Source organism: Bos indicus, chromosome 2 (genome assembly GCF_029378745.1).
Source record: "Bos indicus isolate NIAB-ARS_2022 breed Sahiwal x Tharparkar chromosome 2, NIAB-ARS_B.indTharparkar_mat_pri_1.0, whole genome shotgun sequence".
Classification (NCBI taxonomy): domain Eukaryota; kingdom Metazoa; phylum Chordata; class Mammalia; order Artiodactyla; family Bovidae; genus Bos; species Bos indicus.
In genome coordinates this window covers 30,176,909-30,200,730 of record NC_091761.1, presented here as the reverse complement: position 1 = coordinate 30,200,730, position 23,822 = coordinate 30,176,909, and the positions used below count along the sequence as shown (strand labels likewise).

The 23,822-nt window shown below is 39.4% G+C and overlaps 1 protein-coding gene across 1 annotated transcript in view; it reads right to left on the bottom strand.

Annotated features, from left to right (window-relative positions):
- The window catches only part of SCN1A (sodium voltage-gated channel alpha subunit 1), a 183,095-nt gene that overhangs the window by 89,314 nt on the left and 69,959 nt on the right, over nt 1-23,822 (bottom strand). The window contains exon 2 of the mRNA XM_019971663.2: nt 5,327-5,638. Within this exon, the coding sequence (XP_019827222.1) occupies nt 5,327-5,590 (264 nt within the window). The 5' untranslated portion in view covers nt 5,591-5,638. The remainder of the gene's footprint in view (nt 1-5,326; nt 5,639-23,822) is intronic.

The window sequence follows — 23,822 nt, the reverse complement described above, 5'->3', positions numbered from 1 at the left end:
TCTCACACACTAGGAAAGTAATGGTCACAATTCTCCAAGCCAGGCTTTAGCAATACGTGAACCATGAACTTCCTGATGTTCAAACTGGTTTTAGAAAAGGCAGAGGAAGCAGAGATCAAATTGCCAACATCTGCTGGATCATGGAAAAAGCAAGAGAGTTCCAGAAAAACATCTATTTCTGCTTTATTGACTATGCCAAAGTCTTTGACTGTGTGGATCACAATAAACTGTGGGAAATTCTTCAAGAGATGGGAATACCAGATTACCTGACCTGCCTCTTGAGAAACCTGTATGCAGGTCAGGAAGCAACAGTTAGAACTGGACAAGGAACAACAGACTGTTCCAAATACGAAAAGGAGTACATCAAGGCTGTATATTGTCACCCTGCTTATTTAACTTCTATGCAGAGTACATGATGAGAAACGCTGGGCTGGAAGAAACACAAGCTGGAATCAAGATTGCCGGGAGAAATATCAATAACCTCAGATATGCAGATGACACTACCCTATGGCAGAAAGTGAAGAGGAACTAAAGAGCCTTGATGAAAGTTGAAAGTGGAGATTGAAAAAGTTGGCTTAAAGCTCAACATTCAGAAAACGAAGATCATGGCATCTGGTCCCATCACTTCATGGGAAATAGATGGGGAAACAGTGGAAACAGTGTCAGAGTTTATTTTTGGGGGCTCCAAAATCACTGCAGATGGTGACTGCAGCCATGAAATTAAAAGACGCTTACTCCTTGGAAGAAAAGTTATGACCAACCTAGATAGCATATTGAAAAGCAGAGATATTACTTTGCCAACAATGGTCCATCTAGTCAAGGCTATGGTTTTTCCTGTGGTCATGTATGGATGTGAGAGTTGGACTGTGAAGAAGGCTGAGTGCCGAAGAATTGACGCTTTTGAACTGTGGTGTTGGAGAAGACTCTTGAGAGTCCCTTGGACTGCAAGGAGAGCCAACCAGTCCATTCTGAAGGAGATCAGCCCTGGGATTTCTTTGGAGGGAATGATGCTAAAGCTGAAACTCCAGTACTTTGGCCACCTCATGCGAAGAGTTGACTCATTGGAAAAGACTCTGATGCTGGAAGGGATTGGGGGCAGGAGGAGAAGGGGACGACAGAGGATGAGATGGCTGGATGGCATCACTGACTCAATGGATGTGAGTCTGAGTAAACTCTGGGAGTTGGTGATGGACAGGGAGGCCTGGCATGCTGCGATTCATGGGGTCGCAGAGTAGGACACAACTGAGTGACTGAATTGAATGAACTGACTGAATGATATACAAAGAAAATTCATGAAGATGAGAATTCATGGAATCATGAGCTTTTACCATCTATTGTTCTGATTTTCTTTTAAATTACTTTTGCAAGAAAAACTACCTAATCTCTATTTGTTTAAAACCAAAACAAAGAACTCTCCCTACCCCACATAACAATTAAAAACTCCTGTAGTGATGACAAACCAGGCATGAATTTAAAATCACAAGTTCCTGTCTGATTTTTCATGCAGCCCCAATAAAGAGGAGCCATGCATCTCTTTCAGAAGAGCTGAAAAAAGGGGAGAATAAATTGTCTTTTAATGGTTGGTGAGACAGTCAAGTAAAGAGTACATTTTAAATGGATACATTTGTACATTCCATAATTAACAAACATCCATTTTCACCACACAGCTAAAATACCTCATTCTATTTCCAGTACACTGTCACAGTCAAAAGGATACTAATGAGTCATCTGTAATTTTAAGAAGAACATGAGAAGGAAGAAGTTTTCTATAATAAAGAGTGGGTGAAGAATTTGAATGTATAGCCAAATGGTGCAATATCAACCAAAGCTATGAAAGGAAACTGTGAAAAAAAAAAAATTCCCACGAAGAAATAAAGGTGTGTTCACAAGCTAAAATGTGCCTTGCCACACAGTAAATAAACAAAACAAAAAAGGAACCCAGCCTGGAATCATGTTCTGAAGATCATGGAACCAAAGTTAACACAGTGTGGAAAATTCTGTGGGTCTTTTCTGATAGCACTGTTAATTTATTCCTTAGTTCTTACCTTGGACTTCTGAAGGCTTAAAACATCTGCAGGTCTGGAATGCTTCATGTGCCATGAATGTTCACGAGACAGTTGATACTATTTTTCCAGTTACTGCTACAATATCACTGACCATGGATTAAACTATTTTAACAGTCTCAGCAGAAATTTTGAACATTATGTAATTAGTACATTTTAAACTGGGGCAAAAGAGATAAATATATGTGGGCATATGCCATCCGAAAATACACCATCAGCAGTGACATTTCCATAAGCGCACTGACATTGTCTTTGTAGAAGATCACAGACAGCTTCGCTGCGGTTTGTGTTCTTTCTATTCCTTACAGGTAAATTCCTTATATTCGTGCACCACTGCACTTTAAGCTAAAACAGCAAAGATTCTCCAGCCATTCTGACAAGGGGCTTGCTTTGTTTATTCTATACATTTTTTAGAAGGAGACTATAGAAATGTGGTATATAGACACAAATGACACATTAAGTACCATACTTGAGTTAAGCCTTAGGGGAATCACTAGCCTGATTAATATTTGTATGTTACAACCCACAAAGGCTATAAAACCCACATCCTCAATATTGGTGAGAATGGGAAATCTCACCCTAGGAAGCTTTTCCCCAGTGACACTTCCATCATTAGACACTTCATCTACGCCAGGAGTACTGTGTATATGCATTGTGTTGTTTAATGAAGATCACCCTGCCATCCTTAGACACCCAAGCCACTAAAATGAAATTGGTCAAATATCAAAAGAAATATTCATTATTTTAAAAAGGTTATTATTTTTCTAAGCATTCTACCATCAATCAGAGGAAACACATTCAGAATTTAAGACTATTCCTCCATACTGAAACAATCTAATTATGAAAGAAAATTTAAAACTAGAAAAGAGTGTACACATAACTATAGAAAGTTTTAAAACGTGAAGATGAAAAAAAAAAAAAAAAAAGGCAATTTCAAACACACAGCTCAAGCATGCCATGTTAGTTTTTAAGGATTTCAGTCCTGCAAAAAGTTTCATTTGTATTTCTGTTGAATGACTTAAATTTGGAGACTTGCTTGATGTCAGCTCAAAGTGAAAGCAATGGACGTGCCTCAACTTGGGGAAAGCTCCTTTCTAATAACAATATTTCTCTTATCAGATTGTGCTACTTGCGCACAGATTTGTTCCGAAATGTCAGAATGTTTTTCCTTCCTCACACAATGTGCATTTGAAGATAAGGATATGGTAAAGGCAAGTTTGAATGTGAAGCTAACAAAGTTTATAAGGGTTACTTCAGCACAAGAATCTGGCAGATTAGTCATTCCTTCAGAGTCTGTCTTTCATCCTCAGTTTCAAGACCTTTCTTTTAACTATTCGGAAGGGTTTACATTACTTTGTTTTCCATCTGTCTTTATATCCTTTGTTATATCTAATTCATTATAAACCAATTGTGGACTGCTTTGTCTGGGGACATTTGCTCAATATGACAACTTTATTAATCTAAAAACTTTTCAATTTAAAGGAAAAGATTGATTGGATGATTTGGTTTCTATTTAAAGAAGAGCCGCCCTTGTCAACAGGCATTAGTTTGGTCTTTCTCAATGTATGCATTTATTGTTTTACAGATAAGGACATGGCAGAGGATCTGGGATCCTGGCTTTGGATCCTGTTTGATGAAGTGGTAGGCTCTGGGTGACTTTAATAACTTTCAGATGGTTATTTCTACTGGAAAGCTGGGGACTGGATGTCTAGGGGTAGCAAAATGCCTACTTAGGATGGAGCCCACCTAACCCACGATAATAGCAGCTCTAAGTAGCTTGGAAATGTCCAATGGCTATAAATAAAGTCATATACTTTAGTTGCAATGAATTTCTGGCTAGAACATATCAGAGTCATAACTTCAATAATAGAGTAATTTTAAGTAAGGTAAAATGTTTGAATAACTGGTTTATCACATTTTTACTTTAAAAAAAATACAAATAACCCCTTCGTAGACTGCTTAATATGGGTTTTAGCTTTTCAGATATCATTAATTTCCAAAGTAGTGACTGAATGATAAAATGCAATTTTTCTCTTAATTTAAATGGCAGTTATGAAACAGATAATGGTTTACCTACTAAGATTTAATACTACAATGTTAAAAAACAAATTTAAATAAAAGATAATAAATCTATTGAAAATGATTAATCTCTTCCATTACTGTAAAATGACAAATCAGTTTTAAAAAAGAAAATTGTTATACTTAAACCAGGTATAGCCTGACAACTTAAAAAAAAAATCTGAACCTAAGAGGTTTCTACCTCTGAAAACTGTGGTGGTCAATGAGAAGTGATTTACAAAACTGCCTTGAATTAACATACCATAATTCCAAATTTCTGCACTTGATAAAAACTAACATGATAATTGTGCCAGCAACCAAAAACATCCCTAAAAGTTTTGGGGGCATTTTTAAGGACCATATTTAACTAAAACATTTAATTTGCTTAATTACAATCTTTGTGCTGTACCTTCCACCAAGAGTTAACAAATATGTTGTGTTAGGTGAAAAATATAATAAAATATTGCAAATTAACAAGCCATAAATTTAATCTAAAATCAATATAATAATTTTTTTTAATTTAATTTTTTTTTAATACTTTTCTTCTTGACTTGGTGAAATCATGGTCATAATGAAAGGATAAGTACTTAATACATTCACTTCAAGCATGAATACTCAAATTTATGTATTTTTAGATTACTAGATTTTGGTTAATCCTTACCAATATTAATATATTCCCACCAAAAGATTAAATAATTGTTTAAACTATAGTTTGTATAGGAATGTTTTTTTCCAAATGAAAAAATTTCTTCAGGAACTTAATTGATGTATTATATATAACATAATATTTATATATAATATAAAATTGAAAATCCTTTTGGTATCAAATTTTGTTCTATGAGAAATTAATACCAACATTTTTGAGATCTTTATAACTTGTGACAATTTCAGGATTTTCAAGTACAGAAAACTCATAAATAGTAAACACAATCCCTGGGGAGAAGTTTTTAATTTGTCAAAATAGCTGCCTATGACTTACATTTGTTTTTAGATATCTTTTGTGTACATTTGGGACAGCTCCATCTGTTATGATCTAATCAATTTATTTGTCGTATATATGCATAAAGCATACACAAATGTGTTCTATTTCCCAAAGAGAAGGATACTTAGAGTTTGTGCTAACTTAGCATATGTTGGTGCTCTAACAGTCTAAGGTATACTATAAGGTAAAAAGCAGCAAAATATGCCTGATAAAACACACTCACTTTCTTATTGATATAGTAGGGATCCAGGTCCTCCAGGGGCTCTGACACCATCTCTGGAGGGACGTCTCCATAAATAAAAGGAAGGTTCTTTCCAGCTTCCAAGTCACTATTTGGCTTTGGGCCATGTTCATCATCGTCTTTCTTGTCTGGTTTGGGATTCTTAGCCTTTTCTTCTGCAATGCGTCTTTCAATAGCCGCAAGGGATTCTCTGGTGAAGAAGTTGAAGCTGTCAGGTCCTGGTGGCACAAGCACTGTTTGCTCCATCTTGTCATCCTGCACATTTTAATCACCATTTACTCTGCATATGAAGTCCTAAAGAGAAAGAATACAGATATTTTAAGGAGCTTTAAAGATCTTAATATCTGCAACCTCCTGTTATGCAATACAAACTAGAGGACTGAAAAGTTCATTTCCAATTAAATCCAAATGGAATAATTAAATATAAATTCTTTTTTTTTTTTTGTAGGTAGAACATTTAACTTGAGATCTTTAGCATGACCCTTTAAGCAAACTTTTAAACGTGCAAGACAGTATTGTCAACTATAGGCACAAAGTCATTTAGATCTCTAGAACTTATTCATCTTATGCAACTGAAATTTAATGTCAATGAACAGCAACTCTCTATTTTCCCCTCCCCCAGCTTCTTGCAACCACCATTCCACTTTCTGTTTCTATGAGTTTGGCTTAACAAACACGTTTTCTATCTCAGCTTTTTTGTTATAAATGTCCCATGTTTATTAATCCAATCCTTATGCTTTGCTGAGGCAGGAACCGTGCCATAACTTAAGGAAGTTATTCAAGTATAGCCTTAATTAAAGTACATTGGCTAAGTACCACCCTGTCCCAAATGAGCTATTCACTCTGTGAGCCACCCAGAAGATGAGGATGTAGCCCCAGAGAGACCATGGTTAACTCATCAACAGGATGAAGTGGAAAGGGAGCTGTCTCTGAGAGGATATAAAACGCAACTGTCTAATCTGCACAAGTGGCTCCTGATCAAGCCAGTCAGAACAGTTTGCTGCAGCCAGATTTAATGACCAAATAGCCATGGCTGTCCTGATTGAGGCTTCATCTATTCTGAGACAAAGACAATGGAACTGTGACCTGTCATGGCATCCGTCATGCTAGGGTCAGCCTACTTAAATGCATATAGAAAGAGACAGTTTAAGGTTAGACAGACAACAATTAGATGACTAAGAATGGCAGAAAGGCTAGGCTGGAAAAGAATTACTAGATTGGGCAGTGGGCGGGAGAAGATAACTATAGGTACAGGAGACAGCAGAATTCTCTTATTTCAGAGGAAAAAGTAATCAGAAAGAAGACAGTTCTATAAGCTCAAACACTGAGATATTTTCCTTCACTAAAGGAATAATGATATTCTTGCTGATGCTATAATCCTACAGTGCAAAACATAAGGACCTGAGGCAAAACTCTTGACTCATACAGCTGCCAGACCTAATCAGATGCTGGAGGCCAAATCCCAAAGGTATTGTTTTAAGGCATATTTAATATCAGCTCAAATTTCACAGATAATACTGAGCCAAAACTTCTCAGAGCCTAGGCTGTCATTTGACCACAAGTTTTATTTGGACACGGCATTAACTCATTGGTTCATGGTTTAGTTGCTAAGTCGTGTCCAACTCTTGCAACCCCATGGACTCTTGTCTGCCAGGCTTTTCTGTCCATAGGATTCTTTAAGCAAGATTGGAGTGGTTGCCATTTCCTTCTTCAGGGGATCTTCCCAACCCAGGAATTGAACCCAGGTCTCCTGCCTTCCAGGGAGATTCTTTACCAAGTGAGCTAGGAGGGAAGGTCATTAACTCATTAAGGTCAGCAAACTACAATATAGTTAATTGCAGCTTTGGTGTATATGAACTGCAATATTAAAATTGCTGCCATATATCTTTTGAGAGGTCTTACGGGAACTTCAAATTTTACTGAGGGAGATTCCCACTGCTGTGAAGTTTTTGACGGGTGACCGGAAACAAGGGGGTGTGCTGTGCTTAATCACTCAGTCGAGTCCAACTCTTTGAGACCCCATGGACTGTGGCCTGCCAGGCTCCTCTGTCCACGGGGATTCTCCAGGCAAGAATATTGGAGTGAGTTGCCATGCCTTCTCCAGGGTATCTTCCCAACCCAGGGATTGAACCCAGGTCCCCTGTACTGCAGGCAGATTCTTTACTGGATATACAAGTCTAAATTTGTACTCTCTGTCCTTGAAGTGAACTAGTGAAATTTTCAGAGGTCTTTTCAATCTACCTGCAATTCAGCTTAGGGCCTGGAAGAAAAGAAAATTTAAATCAAGTAAATTTAAATCAACAGAAAAAGCATGTTTGGCCTTAAAATTCTACTGTTCCCATAAGGAATCAGGAAAATACTGGCAGTAATTTATTTTGAAATAAATGTTTAGGGATAACAAGTATGGTGCATTTTCTAAGGTAACTATTATAACATCAATGTATGGATGGTTTTATTTCTGACTAGTTTTTTTGATAGAAAACATGCATAAATGACATAAATTCAAAATATTAAAGGAAACTGGAAAATTCCCCTTCCTTCTTGCTCGCAAAAAATCAATTTCTGACCTAAGACCTAACCACTGTTATCTGTCTATGTAATAGATATGTGCCAACTCACACATTTTCTGCACCCTGCACTTTTCACTGAAAATATCTATTAGAGTTCATTTCTTATCAGTTTTTGCAGATTCAACTCTTTATCAGCTGCATAGTTTTCCTTTTTTTGTACATACTATAATTTATTCAATCAATTCCCGGGTGATAGGTACTGTTTTTAATCTTTTGTTTTTATAAATAAAGATAGAATTAATATATGTTATACACATACTTTCACATATATGTGAATAGTATAGTATCAATTTCTACAGTTGTACTTAGCTATGCAGAATGTGAATCTTTAATTTTGGTATTATTACAAAATAACTCTTTCTGAAGGTTGAACCAACTGGTTCTTCTGACAACAATGGAACATGGTGCCTGCTCATGTACATTCTCACCACATAATGTGTTATCATATTTTCAGTATGTTCAATCGGATTGGGGCAAAACAGGGGCCATATTACTATTTTAATTTGCATTTGTCTTAAAATGAGAAAAGCTGAACTTATGTGAACTTACATGAGCATATGTTCAAGAGCTATATTTTCTTTTCTTTCTGTGACTATTTAAATAACAGTACATGTTTTCATTTTCTTTTCCTTTTTAAACTATAGCACCCTTTTAGATACAATATGAACCATTTAATTTGGGAATGTGGGGGCTTTTAAAAATATATAGTGTATGTATTTTGAGTTTATGGTGTTTTGTGCTACAGATTACAAAATTTAATTAAAACATTTTGCATGTTATGTGATGATTCACTCTAATTCTTCTCTGGTTTCTAGATTTTGTGTCATGCTCTGGAAAGCATCCATGTCCCTGAGAGTGTGGAGGGATACATCATATTTTCTTCCTTCATTTTTATCATTTATGGTTTAGATTTATACATTTAAATCTTTGATCTATTTGGAATGTGATTTCTAATATTTATTTGCTTATTGGCTGTGTTGGGTTTCCATAGCTGCACAGACGGTTTCTCTAGTTATGGGGAGCAGGGCTTAGTCTCTAGTTGCAGTGCACAGGCTTCTCATTGCTGAGGCTTCTCCTGTTATGGAGCACGGGCTCCAGGGTGTGCGGGCTTCAGTAGTTGCTGCATGTGGGCTCAATAGTTGTGGCTCACAGGCCTCAGAGTGCAGGTGCAGTAGTTGTGGTGTGTGAGCTTAGTTACTCTGAAGCAGATGGGATATTCCTGGACCAGGGATGAACTGGTGACCCTTGCACTGCAAGATGGGTGCTTAACCACTGGATCACCAGGGAAGCCCTAGAATTTGCTTACTATATGGAGTGAGGTAGACATCCATTTGTCCAGTTGTTCTAACATTTTATACACACACACACACAGATCCCCAAGGTCAACAAAACACTTTACAAATCCTAAACATACTTTCATAAAGCTTAGGAAAAACTCAACACTATACATACCAATCCAATTATATGTGAGATACAATTACACTAATAAGGATGAAGGAAGTAAAATATAGTTATTTGCATACTATATAATTGTATGCCTAGAAAAAATAGAAACATCTGAAAGATTCCTAAAAGTGGTAAAAGAATTGAGGTGTCTATTTCAAAGGTGATATGAAAAACTCAATATATTTCCTTTATAGGAACAACAAGTTTTAAAATACAATGGAAGAAACTAGAACCTTTCCCACTCAGATTACAAACAAAGCAAGGACATCTCCTCTCATCACTTTTTAAGATCATACGGGAAGTCCTAGCTAATGTAATAAGGCAAGGAAAGGAAATAAAAAGTTTACAGATTGAGAAGGAAGAAATGAGTGTGTCTGTTGACATCATAATTGTTTATATAAAAAAATCCAAAAGAATTAACAGAAGAACTCCTGGAACTAATAAGCAATTACAGTGAGGTTGCAAATTACAAAGTTAATATAGAAAAGTCAGCTGCTTTCCTACATTCCAGCAAAGAACAAGTGGAATTGGAAGTTAAAAACATAAAACCACTCACATTAGCACTCCCCTCAAAGAAATACTTAAATACAAATTTAACAGATTATGTTCAAGGTCTGTATGAGTAAAATTATAAAACTGACCAAAGAAATCAAGTGAGTGAGTGTTAGTTGCTCAGTCATGTCCTACTCTTTGCAATCCCATGGACTGTAGTCCACCAGGCACCTCTGTCCATGGAATTCTCCAGGCAAGAATACTAGAGTGGGTTGCCATTCCTTTTTCCAGGGGATCTTCCTGACTCAGGGGTCAAACCCAGGTCTCCTGCATTATAGGCAGATTCTTTACTGTCTGAGTCACCAGGAAAGTACTAATTAAATAAATGGAGGTATTCCCGGTTCATGGATAGGAAGTTTCAATATTATCAAGATGCTAATTTGTCCCAAATTGAAGATATACAGTTGGCAAATAAGCATATGAAACAATGCACCACATAATATATTATCAGATCAGTCGCTCAGTCGTGTCCGACTCTTTGCGACCCCATGAATCGCAGCACGCCAGGCCTCCCTGTCCATCACCAACACCCGGAGTTCACTCAGCCTCAGGTCCATTGAGTCAGTGATGCCATCCAGCCATCTCATCTTCTGTCGTCCCCTTCTCCTCTTGACCCCAATCCCTCCCAGCATCAGAGTCTTTTCCAATGAGTCAACTCTTCACATGAGGTGGCCAAAGTACTGGAGTTTCAGCTTTAGCATCATTCCTTCCAAAGAAATCCCAGGGCTGATCTCCTTCAGAATGGACTGGTTGGATCTCCTTTCAGTCCAAGGGACTCTCAAGAGTCTTCTCCAACACCACAGTTCAAAAGCATCAATTCTTCAGCGCTCAGCCTTCTTCACAGTCCAACTCTCACATCCATACGTGACCACAGGAAAAACCATAGCCTTGACTAGATGAACCTTTGTTGGCATATAGGAACTCACAAAACCTGTGGTTGTAGTTTTGGCCTACACCTTCTCTTTACATGAGAGCTGGCATTTAAATATGCCTTTCAGTTGACAGAGGAGTGCTTACTCCTTTCATAAGAGACAAAACAATTTAATTTTCTTGGTGGAAAAAGACTTTGAAGAGAGAGAAATACTTTCAAGATGAATAGAGATATGCACTTAAATGAAAATGAACTATAAAAAGTGAGAGGGATAACTAAGTAACCACAGCTGGGTATAAAATAATAACAGGACGTGTATGACAAGAGCATTTCTGAAAGATTTTTTTTTCCTAAGTTGGAAATAAGTAGTGCAGTGGGCAATAGAAAAATGGAAGAACATTCTTTAGGAAGACAAGCAAAACAAAAGTAGAAGCCAATTAGATTTTTAAAAATCCTATAAAGAAACAAAAAATCCAAAAGGAAATAAATTGGAAGCCAGAGGCTGTGAAGCAAAAAAAGGTTGTAAAAAAGCAAAGTAGAATTTGTGAGTGGAAAGAAATAGTAAAGTAATAGAAATAGCATAACCAATATTAATGTGGGAAAAAGAAGAATAAGGGGAAAATATATTAAAATGTACAAGTATAAATAAAAGAAATTATGCATTCTGATAACACCAAATGGACATTGAAAGGGGGAGCTAAATCTACAACATCAGAATTACATTTTAGTAAGATATTACACATTTCTGTGGGCCTTTGTAAGATCAGAAAGTTTGTGATTCTGTATCACCCATAATATGTCCCTAATTAATCACATATATTATAATAAGTGTTTTATTATTTGATGAGGTTTTGCTTCCTGACATTTCATATGGCTTGTTCCCTTAGAAAATAACACATGCATTACATATTGGACTTCAGTAAGCATTTATCACAGTCAAAACATTTTTCTGAGGAGTTTGGACCAGTGAACGGTATGGTTTTGATTATCCTCATAGAACAGCACTCAATATGTCAGCAAATTTTGAAAATTCAGCAGTGGCCTCAGGACTGGAAAAGGTCAGTTTTCATTCCAATTCCAAAGAAAGGCAATGCCAAAGAATGCTCAAACTACCACACAATTGCATGCATCTCACACGCTAGTAAAGTAATGCTCAAAATTCTTCAAACCAGGCTTGAACAGTACATGAACCATGAACTTCCAGATGCTTAGTTTTCTGAATGTTGACTTTTAAGCCAACTTTTTCACTTTCCTCTTTCACTTTCATCAAAAGGCTCTTTAGTTGCTCTTTTCTTTCTGCCATAAGGGTGGTGTTATCTGCATATCTGAGGTTATTGATATTTCTCCCAGCAATTTTGATTCTAGATTGTGTGTCATCCAGCCCAGCTGTTGCTTCTTGACCTGCATACAGAAAACTAAGATCATGGCATCTGGCCCCATCACTTCATGGCAAATAGATGGGGAGAGAATGGAAACGATGACAGACTTTATTTTTTCGGGCTCCAAAGTCATATGGTGACTGCAGCCAAGTTCAAAGATGCTTGCTCCTTGGAAGAAAAGTTATGACCAACCTAGACAGCGTATTAAAAAGCAGAGACATTACTTTGCCAACAAAGGTCTATCTAGTCAAAGCTATGGTTTTTTCAGTAGTCATGTATGGATGTGAGAGTTGGACTATAAAGAAGGCTGAGCACTGAAAAACTGATGCTTTTGAACTGTGATGTTGGAGAAGACGTTGGAGAAGACTCTTTAAAGTCCCTTGGAATGCAAGGAGATCCAACCAGTGCATCCTAAAGAAAATCAGCCCTGAATATTCATTGGAAGGACTGATGCTGAAGCTGAAACCCCAATACTTTGGCCATCTGATGTGAAGAACTGACTCAGTGGAAGAGACCCTGATGCTGGGAAAGCCTGAATGTGGGAGGAGAAAGGAATGACAGAGGATGAGATGGTTGGATGGCATCACCAACTCAGTGGATATGAGCTTGAGTAAACTCCAGGATGTGGTGATGGACAGGGAGGCCTGGCATGGTGCAGTCCATGGGGTCACAAAGGGTCAGATATGACTGAGTGACTCAACTGAACTGATAGTACACATAGAGGAACTTCAATTAAAAAAAAAACAAAAACTTAACCCATGATGCTGCACAGTTCAGATGCCTTTAGACATCTGCATTTTTGCATCCAAACAGAATTATCCACAATAGTTCAAATGAAGCATTTCGTTTTCAGAGTGGCGTTTCACATAAGTCTTAAACATGAAGGCAGTCTTATAAAGGCCAAAGAATGTTCAAACTATCACACAGCTGTGGTCATTTCATATACTATCAAGGTAATGCTCAAAATCCTTCAAGATAGGCTTCAACAGTATGTAAACTGAAAACTTCCAGATGTACAACCTGGATTTAGAAAGAGCAGAGGAGCTAGAGATCAAGTTGCCAACATCCCTTGGATCACACAAAAAGCAAGAGAATTCCAGAAAAACATATACTTCTTCTTCATTGACTACACTAAAGCCTTTGACTGTGTAGATCACAACAAATTGTGGAAAATTCTTAGAGAGATGGGAATACCAGACCACCTTACCTGCCTCCTGAGAAACCTGTATGCAGGTCAAGAAGCAATAGTTAGAAACTGACATGGAAAAACAGACTGGTTCAAAATTGGGAAAGGAATAATTCAAGGTAATATATTGTCATCTTGCTTATTTAACTTCTATATAGAATACATCATGTGAAATGCTGAGCTGGATGAAGCACAAGCTGGAATCAAGACTGCTGGGAGGTTATATGTCAGTAACCTCAGATATGCAGATGACACCACTCTAACAGCAGAAATGGAAGAGGAACTAAAGAGCCTCTTGATGAAGGTGAAAGAGGAGAGTGAAAAAGCTGGTTTAAAACTCAGCATTCAAAAAACTAAGATCATGGCATATGGTCCCATCACTTCATGACAAATAGATGGGGAAACAATGGAAACAGTGACAGACTTTATTTTCTTGGACTTCAAAAATCACTGCAGATGGTGACTGAAGCCATGAAATTAAAAGACGCCTGCTTCTTGAAAGGAAAGCTATGACAAACCTAGACAGTGTATTAAAAAGCAGAGATATTATTTTGATGCCAAAAGTCTGTATACTCAAAGCTATGGTTTTTCCAGTAGTCGTGTACAGATATGAGAGTTGGACTTATAGTCCAACTCAGAAGGTGGAGCACCAAAGAACTGCTGGTTTTGAACTGTGGTGTTGGAGAAGACTCTTGAGATCTCCTTGGACAGCAAGGAGATCAAACCAGTCAATCCTGAAGGAAATCAACCCTGAGTATGCATTGGAAGGACAGATGCTGAGGCTGAAGCTCCAATACTTTGGCCACCTGATGTGAAGGGCCAACTCATTGGAAAAGACTCTGATGCTGGGAAAGCTTGAGGGCAGGAGGAGAAAAGGACAACAGAGGACAAGATGGTTGGATGACATCACCAACTCAATGGAAATAAGTTTGAGCAAACTCCAGCAAACAGCAAAGGACAGGGAAACCTGGTGTGATGCAATTCATGGGGTTGCAAAGAGTCAGACACGACTGAGTGACTGAACAACAGAGGCTTGGTCTAGATTTTTGACAATGAAGACAAAGAAAAATGGATGGGATCAGAATCTATTTTGGAGATGTAATGCTTAAATATTAGATGGAGCAAATGTATGACATTGTCTTTTGAATATGAAATTTGGGAGGAAAAATCTGAGCAGAAAAGCTCCAATGTGAAAATTGGTATTGCTTTCAAATACACATTTGTATGTATATGTATTTGAGAACCAGAGATACATTTTAATCCTTTAATCCTTGTGTTTCTATGAAGCAACTGAACAATAACAACAACTAGTTGAAGAAATTGGGCCTTTTATAAGTTAATACTATGCAGCTTCTTTTGGGGGATACTTCTGTCCCTGACTACACAGCTATACCCTCCAAACAAACTTAAATGAAATTATAAGATGATATTTTGTTATATATGTGTTGTGCTTAGTTGCTCAGTCACGTCTGCCTCTTTGCGACCCTGTGGACTATAGCCCACCAGACCCTTAGTCCATGGGAATTCTCCAGGCAAGAATATTGGAGTGGATTGCTATGCCTACCCCCAGGGGATCTTCCCAACCCTGGGATCAAACCCAGGTCTCCAGCATTGCAGGCAGATTCTTTACCATCTGAGTCACCTGGAAAGCCCATTCATATGTTATTCCTCTGCTAATTTGCCTCTTTCATTCAGAATCTGAGTGAGAAAAAATGTGTCATTTAATGCTGCCCTTAAAAGACTCCCAACATCGACAACTTTGCATCCTAATGCTATTGTTGATTTAGGTGAGGAATAACATAATTTAGGCAACTTTTCATGGAATTATTTTGGTTCTTAAATTCCATGTTACTTTTAAAGTCTAAGTGTAATTTCCTTCTCCACTCCCTCCATTCCCTCACTCCAACGTGGTAAGACCATTTTATCACGCTTTCTAACAAACTTCTACTACTGCCATTATGATCTGTTAGAACAATAATTATTATTTTATGCCTTATCTGACTCTGGAAGAGAATTTACAGGGAAAAACTGGCCAACTAATAAGTAAGTTAAACATACAGTCTGATGTTTTCTCAGGTTGTCACTTTAAGTTTTTCCTTACAGACAACTGTTCAATTCAGTTCAAGTGAGTTGGCAGTCATGTCCAACTCTTTGTCACCCCATGGGCTGCAGCACGCCAGGTCTCCCTGTCCATCACCAACTCCCGGAATTTACTCAAACTCATGTCCATTGAGTCAGTGATGCCATCCAACCATCTCATCCTCTGTCGTCCCCTTCTCCTTCTGCCTTCAATCTTTTCCAGCATCAGGGTCTTTTCCAATGAGTCAGTTCTTCGCATCGGGTGGCCAAAGTATTGGAGTTTCAGCTTCAGCATCAGTCCTTCCAATGAATATTCAGGACTGATTTTCTTTAGGATGGACTGGTTGGATCTCCTTGCCGTCCAAGGGACTCTCAAGAGTCTTCTCCAATACCACAGTTCAAAAGCATCAATTCTTCGGTGCTCAGCTTTCGTTATAGTCCAACTCTCACATCCATACATGACTACTGGAAAAACCAGAGCTTTGACTAGATGGACCTTTGTTGGCAAAGATATGTCTCTGCTTTTTATATGCTGGCTATGTTGGTCATAACTTTTCTTCCAAGGAGCAAGAATCTTTTAATTTCATGACTGCAGTTACCATCTGCATGGTTTTGGAGACCAAAAAATTAAAGTCTGTCACTGTTTCCCCATTTATTTGCCATGAAGTGATGGGACCAGATGCCATGATCTTAATTTTCTGCAGACAAATGTATAGATAATCCTTAACATAATCATATTTTAATATTGATGTGAAGAGATCCTTAGAATTTATAAGACAGGCTTTTCAGTCAAAGAATTAGTTTGCTTTAATCTCGGAACTTCTGAAAGGTTAAGTAGGTTACTTTAAGAGAATCAGATAAAGATACTGCTACTGCTAAATCACTTTAGTCGTGTCTGACTCTGTGCGACCCCATGGACTAAATCATAAAATCAAGAAGTAGCAAATGTTGAAAGAAAAGTTAAAAACCATCTAATCCACCCCTTTCATTTAATAGAAAACAAACAAAATCAAAACAAAATTGATACTTTGTTTAGAATTTGTGTGCTTATTACTTCCAAAATAAATACCTGATTTGTCCAGGTCACAAGTTTATTAATGAACTGGATTCAGAATATTTCCTGACTCCCAAACCAGTGCCTGCCCATATTTAATAGTTATGAAATGATTTTCAAGTACTTACATGATTTTAAACTTAAGTAAAATGTATGCAAATATAACACAAGTAGCTACGGTAACCTAGCATTCATTCAATGAATTATATTTCTTGCAAAAACCCAAAACAAACCAAGTAAATGAAGTATTTTGGCAGAAGTTGAAACTATCTTTAAAAAAATCTGAAAAACACTAGACACCAAAAAGAATGATAATACTTAAATTTAGAAACTATGTTATACATATTTGAAACCTGACCATCATCTTTCCACAATTTATATTTTATTTCTATAACTTTTTATGTTTTATTAAACCTACTTCTATTTACTACTGAGAAGATCACTCTGTATAATTCATTAGCTCCACTCAAAGGTTTTCTAATCAAAGCTATAATTGTATGACACTGATGTATCTTGACCATTTTATATAATTTAACATGGAAAATCCTTATATCTGCAATTCTGCCTTTAAAATGATTTGATTTTCAAACTGAGGAGAAAGCAGTCTCCTGCCAAAATGACTGCCAGCCCCTTGCAGCATCCCACTACTACTCTGGGGACGTAATCCATCTGGGCACAGTAGTTCGTGAGGAAGTGTTTTGGTTGATTTTGTGGTGTTTCTGCCACCTACTTTACAACAGAATGTTACTGCCAATAATAATAAAAATAACTAGGCAAATGTTATTCTCACGGTTGTAATCTCACATCATTATTTCTTAAACACTCAAGAAAGAAGCTGCTTTTACATAGAATTTCACAAGCCTAAGAAATATTGTTTTATGAATTTCTTTTCTAGAAATAACTGGCTTTGATATGCTTTTAATAACTGTATTTCATGTGGTTTTTAACAAGACTCTTTTTTAGTATTACAACTGGGATTGACTAAATAACATATTTCATCCCTGTGTTTAAAACATTTGCATCCTTTCAAAACTTTATTAACCTTCAAAAAAATTTGAAACTTTCAAAACTAATTTTTATGCTATATGCAAATTACATTTAAAACAAGGTCACATATCTAATATACATCTCCATGTACATTTGTTCACTTCAGGAGTATTTTTCAGGGCATCCTAATAATAGACTACAAGCTACAAAATTCAGTAAATCCCCTAGTGCCTTTGCTGATCCAATATCAATAAACTACTTTGTTGAAATTGACATCATTATTACTGTGTTAAATAAATGGTCTATATTTACTTCAGATGCTAATGCAAAATTAAAACAGAGTAGAATCAAATATACTACGCTGAACTAAAATAAAACACCGTTTTCTAGGTATGTTTGGAATAAAAAAATGTATAACCAATTTTTTATTAATAAAACTGTGCAATTGTTGGGCTTTTGCCTTGCTGTATGATTATTTAATTAAATGTTTAGAAAAACAAAATATGAGCCCTCACATCACATTAGTTGGAGTCGACTTTGAATGTTATCCCAGTTTGGCCATAGGTTTGAGGCAGTTTTGAAAAATTAAAAAATATATACAGACTTATTATCAGCTCTTATAAAGTGCTTGACCATACATGTACTCCTGTAGACCACAGGCTTATACTGTCACGCCTCAGAGAACTCATCTACTTAAATGTAGCTCTAATAGACATCATCCTGCCTGCCTTTAATCCTATCTTTCTTTGCCCAGTGGAAAATTTTATTTGGCAAAATAATTAATTGGGTCCAGTCTTATGAACAATTGCTATTTCCAGGTTATGCCTTTATACCATTAATTTGTTTCCTGAACTCCAGAAACTGCTACCTAATATAAGATATACTTTGCATTTAGTGTATCCCTGAACAAAATACTTTAATAGTACAAATTGCTGAAATGCTTGTGTCCTAGACTCGGGCTGAGAATCTTAGCCTTTAGAAAACTCATTATGGGATGGCATAATTTAGTGAAATATAATTTTGTATGTTATATATATTCCTTTCTCTGTTTATACATCTTCCTTTCTCTGTCATTTCAAACAAATTGAATTGTGAGTCTTTATTACCTCAGGAATATTAGTAGAGCAGTACATAGGAGCTGCTTGAAGTCCATGCTCCTGGTAAAATCTTAAATGCATTGCAAATAATAGGTTTGGGTCACAGAGTAGGGGAGACAAGGTCACAGATATTAGGGAGGATAGAAAGAGAAGAAGATTCATATGTTAGGTAGGTAGAATAGGGAAAAGAAGTCCAAAATGGCGGTGGCTAAAAGACAAGGAAGGGAAAAGCCCGCGAAAATAGAACAAAAAAGGTCTGAGGACCAGAGTGAGGACCTCAGGTAAAACAAACACTCCTGGCTGGCCCAATTTACATAGGACAGGCCCAGGGAGAGATAAACATATAAACAGAAGAGCCAAAGCAAGCTCGCTGGCTCTCTCTCTCTCCCAAGCGCTGGGGCACTCTTCTCCTGGCGTCTTTGGATCCACGTGCCCTCACACCTCGAAGATGGATTTTCCTGCTATCTTCTAAATAAAATAGAGCTGTAACACTGAGCTGTGACACTGATTTGCCTAAGAGCTATAACACAGTCCATTCGAGACCTGAGAGCTATAACACGGTCTATCCAAGACCCAAGAGCTGTGACACACCGAGGGGGTTTTAATGTCCGTCACTCCAAATCTTTGTTGTGATGAGACAAAGAGCCGAGGAACATACACTCGCGTGACATCTATGGTGCCGTGACCCGGATTTAACCTGTCTGAAACAACCTCCGCGCGGAAGAGGCCAAGCACAGCAGGAGCCCAACTAGAAGCGGAAGGCGAAGAAACCCAGAGCAGGGGAAGGCCCATCGTGCTGGAAACCAGGACAGCGAAAAACGCACTCAGCAGAAAGCTCAAGCCGCCCAGTCTCAGATTCCAGAAGACCTCCGGTTAAGGTAAGAGGTCGTCGCTCCTATGGCTGGAGGGACCTTTACAATCTCTCGTTTCTTGTTTCCTCAAACCTCCCGTGAATAGGCGGGTGGCAGGGGCCACAACTGAGGGACTCTGGAGAGGCTACTCCTCAGCATGTCCCAAAGGCGCTATCTGCTGAGCCCCAGTAGCTGTTACACAAGCCGGTGGGGGTTCTTCTATCCTTTCTCTTCTCTGTGCCAAGGATCAGACCAATGAAACTGAGCACCAGTCAGATATTTAGCAAATTTTCCGGCGGGGTATGAAGGGGATTCCTTGGCATGTTTTCCCCACTGCTTTTTCCTCCTGTCCTTCAGCTCTATTTCCAGGTCGGGACTTGAGCCCAACCAAAACCCAGGAGGCCCGGCTTCAGGACCTAATAAAGCTCAGGCTCTGAGGTCTCATTGCAAATATTCATTGAGAGTCAAAGCGATAGATAAGAGGTAGATTTGTTAAGATTCACAGAGAAGCGCCCACTCTACAGGGTACTGGCCATGGAATGCGGCCTGGCTAGGTTTTGCTAGCGGGGTGAATTCATATGCTAATGAGAGGATCATCCCAGCTACTGGGGAACCACCCACTCCTCCATCTCTTGACAGTGCCTTGGAGCTGTCCTGCCACCTCTGGGTGTGTCTGTTGGCTTATAGATTGGGGATTAAGGTTTACTTAAATTTGACTTCTCATCTTGGACCCAACTGATTTTAATTGGTTTACATTATACCCTTGTGCTATGTCATTCTTTCAAAGGTTGTGCTCTGCCCCCTTCCCTCCTGTTTCATGCTCTTTTCCTGAGCCCCATCCAGACCCACAAGACTGCCTCTACAATCTTCTGGAGAGACAATCAGAAAATAGCTGGGCTTGGGAGGGAAATACTCTATAATATCCAACCCCCTAATCCTACCCAGTACTGGTCACACTGGAGACCTTGGGGACGCCCAAACTCCTGTCCAGGGGTCCCAGGAGGTCATCACGCCTTGACCTGCCTAGGGATCTGGTCCTCGAAAGGTTGTCACACCTCAACCTGCTCGGGGATCTGCCAGTCCCAGGGGTCACAGGAGGTCATCACGCCTCGACCTGCCCAGGGACCCAATTCTCGGGAGGCCGTCATGCCTCAACCTGCCCGGGGATTCGATCTCTAGGAGGCTGTCAGGCCTCAGCCTGCCTGGGGATCTGCACCCTGACCCAGGGACGCCTGGCTCTCAGGTTGCAACAGTTCTGGGTAGGATAAGCTTCAAAAAGACTCACCCCTAAGAAAGTCTACCTATGGAAATGAAAGCCTATTACTTGTGGGACTATGCCCAGGTCTCAGCAATAACTCAGGAGCCCAATGAGAACCCCATTACCTTTCTGGAGAAGCTAAAAGAGGCACGCCAAAAGTTTACCAATCTGGACTTAGACTCTTACGAGGGACAGGTGATTTTAAAGGACAAATTCCTGTCCCAATGTGCATCAGATATTAGATTTAAATTACAACAGCTACAACAGAGGACCCTGCTGCCTTTTTAGATGAGATGGTCCAGACAACCACCAATACCTTTTATAACAGAGAACAGAAGGAAGCCAAGGCCCAAGAGAAGGAGAGAAAGAAAGAGACAAGGCATGCCCAGATGCCGGCCGCCCTCCAGAGAAGCCCTATGGCAAACCCCGAGTCCTTGAAGGACAAGGCACGAGACAAATGCCTAATCTGTAGACAGGCAGGGCATTGGGCCAAAGAGTGTCCAAACCGTGACAAGTCTCCTAGAACAGCTTGCCACAAATGCCATCAACTGGGACACTGGGCAGCACTATGCCCTCAAGACCCAAGAGCCTGAAGGTCAAGTGCCAAGCCTACCCTCATGATGGTTCAAGAGGACTGAAGCGGCCCGCTCTAGCCAGCCTGCCTGTCATGGATAACCATCACGGGACTGGAGCCAAGGATGCAACTGGATGTGGCAGGTAGGTCCGAGAATTTCTTGGTTGACACAGGGGCTACCTACTCTGTCTTGATCTCCTACTCCGGAGCCTTCTCCTCCCAAACCTGTACCATTTTGGGTGCTACAGGAAAAGCAACTACTAAAAGATTCACCCGAGCACTTCTTTGTTGCTGGGATGGACAAATATTTTCCCACCAGTTTCTGGTGGTCCCTGAGTGTCCTACTCCCTTATTGGGAAGAGATATACTCACTTAACTGGGGACCACCCTTGTGATGGGAAGTTTTTCAGCCCCAAGAGCTCTACAGCTCCTGGTTACTACTGAAGAACCCATTACACCTTCAATAGAGAAGGACCAAAAACTATGGGAAGACAAAATTAACCCCCAGGTGTGGGACCAGAGGATTCCTAGACGAGCCCACCAAGCTGAACCGGTCATCATTGTCCTCTGAGATCCCACTCGGTTTCCTAACCGGAAACAATATCCTCTCAAAAGAGAGGCTCGGGAGGGACTACAGCCTTTAATAAATAAATTCCTTGCTTTTGGGCTATTGGTCCCCACCAATTCACCATGTAACACCCCAATCCTCTCAGTAAAGAAAAAAGACGGAACCTGGTGAATGGTTCAAGATCTCCGGATCATAAATGAAGCTGTAGTCCCCCTCCATCTCACAGTACCCAATCCCTATGTAATCTTGGGAGAAATCCCACCCAGTGCCAAGTGGTTTACAGTCTTGGATCTCAAAGATGCATTTTTTTGCATACCACTGGCTAAAGAATCCCAATATCTTTTTGCCTTTGAATGGAAGGCCCCAGGAGAAAAACACCAACAGATGACTTGGACAGTATTACCTCAGGCATTCAGAGATAGCCGCCACCTGTTTGGACAGGCCCTTAGCCGAGATCTCCTAGATCTGGACCTAGGACCTAATGGGAAAATATTACAATACATAGATGACCTACTAATCTGCTCTCCAGATGAGAAAAGTGCCCAACAACATGCAATTCAGGTTATAAACTTCTTGGCAGAAAGGGGATATAGTCTCCCGTGCTAAGGACAGACGGTCAAGACAAAGGTCACTTACCTAGGAGTTCAGATTACACACGGGTCCAGGAGGCTGCCCTCTGATTGGGTACAAACAATCCTCCAGTTTCCCTCCCCCACGACTCAAAAACAATTGCAAGCTTTCCTGGGGCTAACTGGATATTATAGAATCTGGATACCCAACTATGGTCTAATTGCCCAGCCCTTATATGAAAGCTTAAAGGGACGAGATGATTCAATCCTACTGATGTAGGGAACTCCTCAAAAGAAGGCAGAGGCTACACCAAAACAGGCCTTAACTCAGGCACATGCCTTAAGGTTGCCAGACCCAGAAAAACCATTCAACTTTATGTCCATAAAAGAGAGAGAATAGCCTTGGGAGTGTTAACTCAAAGGTTGGGATCTGAGCCCCAGCCTGCAGCTTACTTATCCAAGAGGCTCGATTCAACTACCCGAGGTTGGCCCCTTCACCTTCAAAATCTTGCAGCTATTGCAATCATGATAGAAGATGCTTTAAAACTCTCCTTTGGGGGCAAACTATTTTTACCAGCCACCAAGTAAAACAACTCCTAAATGGGAGAGGCCATTTATGGATGTCTGATCAAAAAATCCTCAGATATCAAGTAATACTGATAGAAAATCCAGGCCTCTCTATATCCCCTTGTGAGGTTCTTAACCCAGCCACCCTCCTCCCTACCCCCAAGGGCTCTCTCCACTTTCACTCTTTTCTAGAAACCTTGGACCACTGGATAAAACCCCAAGAGGGATTGTCAGAAGATCCTCTGACCAATCCTGAGGAAATCTGGTACACTGATGGAAGCAGCTTTGTCTTGGATGGAAAAAGAAAAGCTGGGTATGCAGTAGTCTCTAATTTTGAGACCATAGAGGCTAAGCGTCTGCCACCAGGTACTTCAGCCCAACTAGCTGACTAGTTCAGCCCAACATAGCCCTGACTCGAGCTTTAGAGCTGGGAAAAGGAAAAAGAATAGCCATTTACACTGACTCCAAGTATGCCTTTCTGGTGCTACATGCACATGCGGCTGTTTGGAAAGAAAGGGGCCACTTGACCACCCAAGGGTCCCCAGTCAAATATGGTGATCAGATTCTTCGACTCTTGGAGGCAGTCCATCTGCCCACTGAGGTTTCAGTCTCCCACTGTAAAGGACACCAAAAAAGGAGCACGGAAGTGGCACGAGGAAACCCAGCAGCTGATCAGGCAGCTAGGAGAGCAGCATTACAGAACCATGACCTAATAGAGATTGCCACCTTAGTTCTACAGACTAATTTTCCAGAAACTCCTTCATATACTGAAGGTGAGACTTTTAAAGCTGAGAGTGAGGGCTTTCAAGAAGATTATATGGTTCCAAAAAGAGGGATTCCTTTTTCTGCCTGGGAACCTCCAATGGAAGC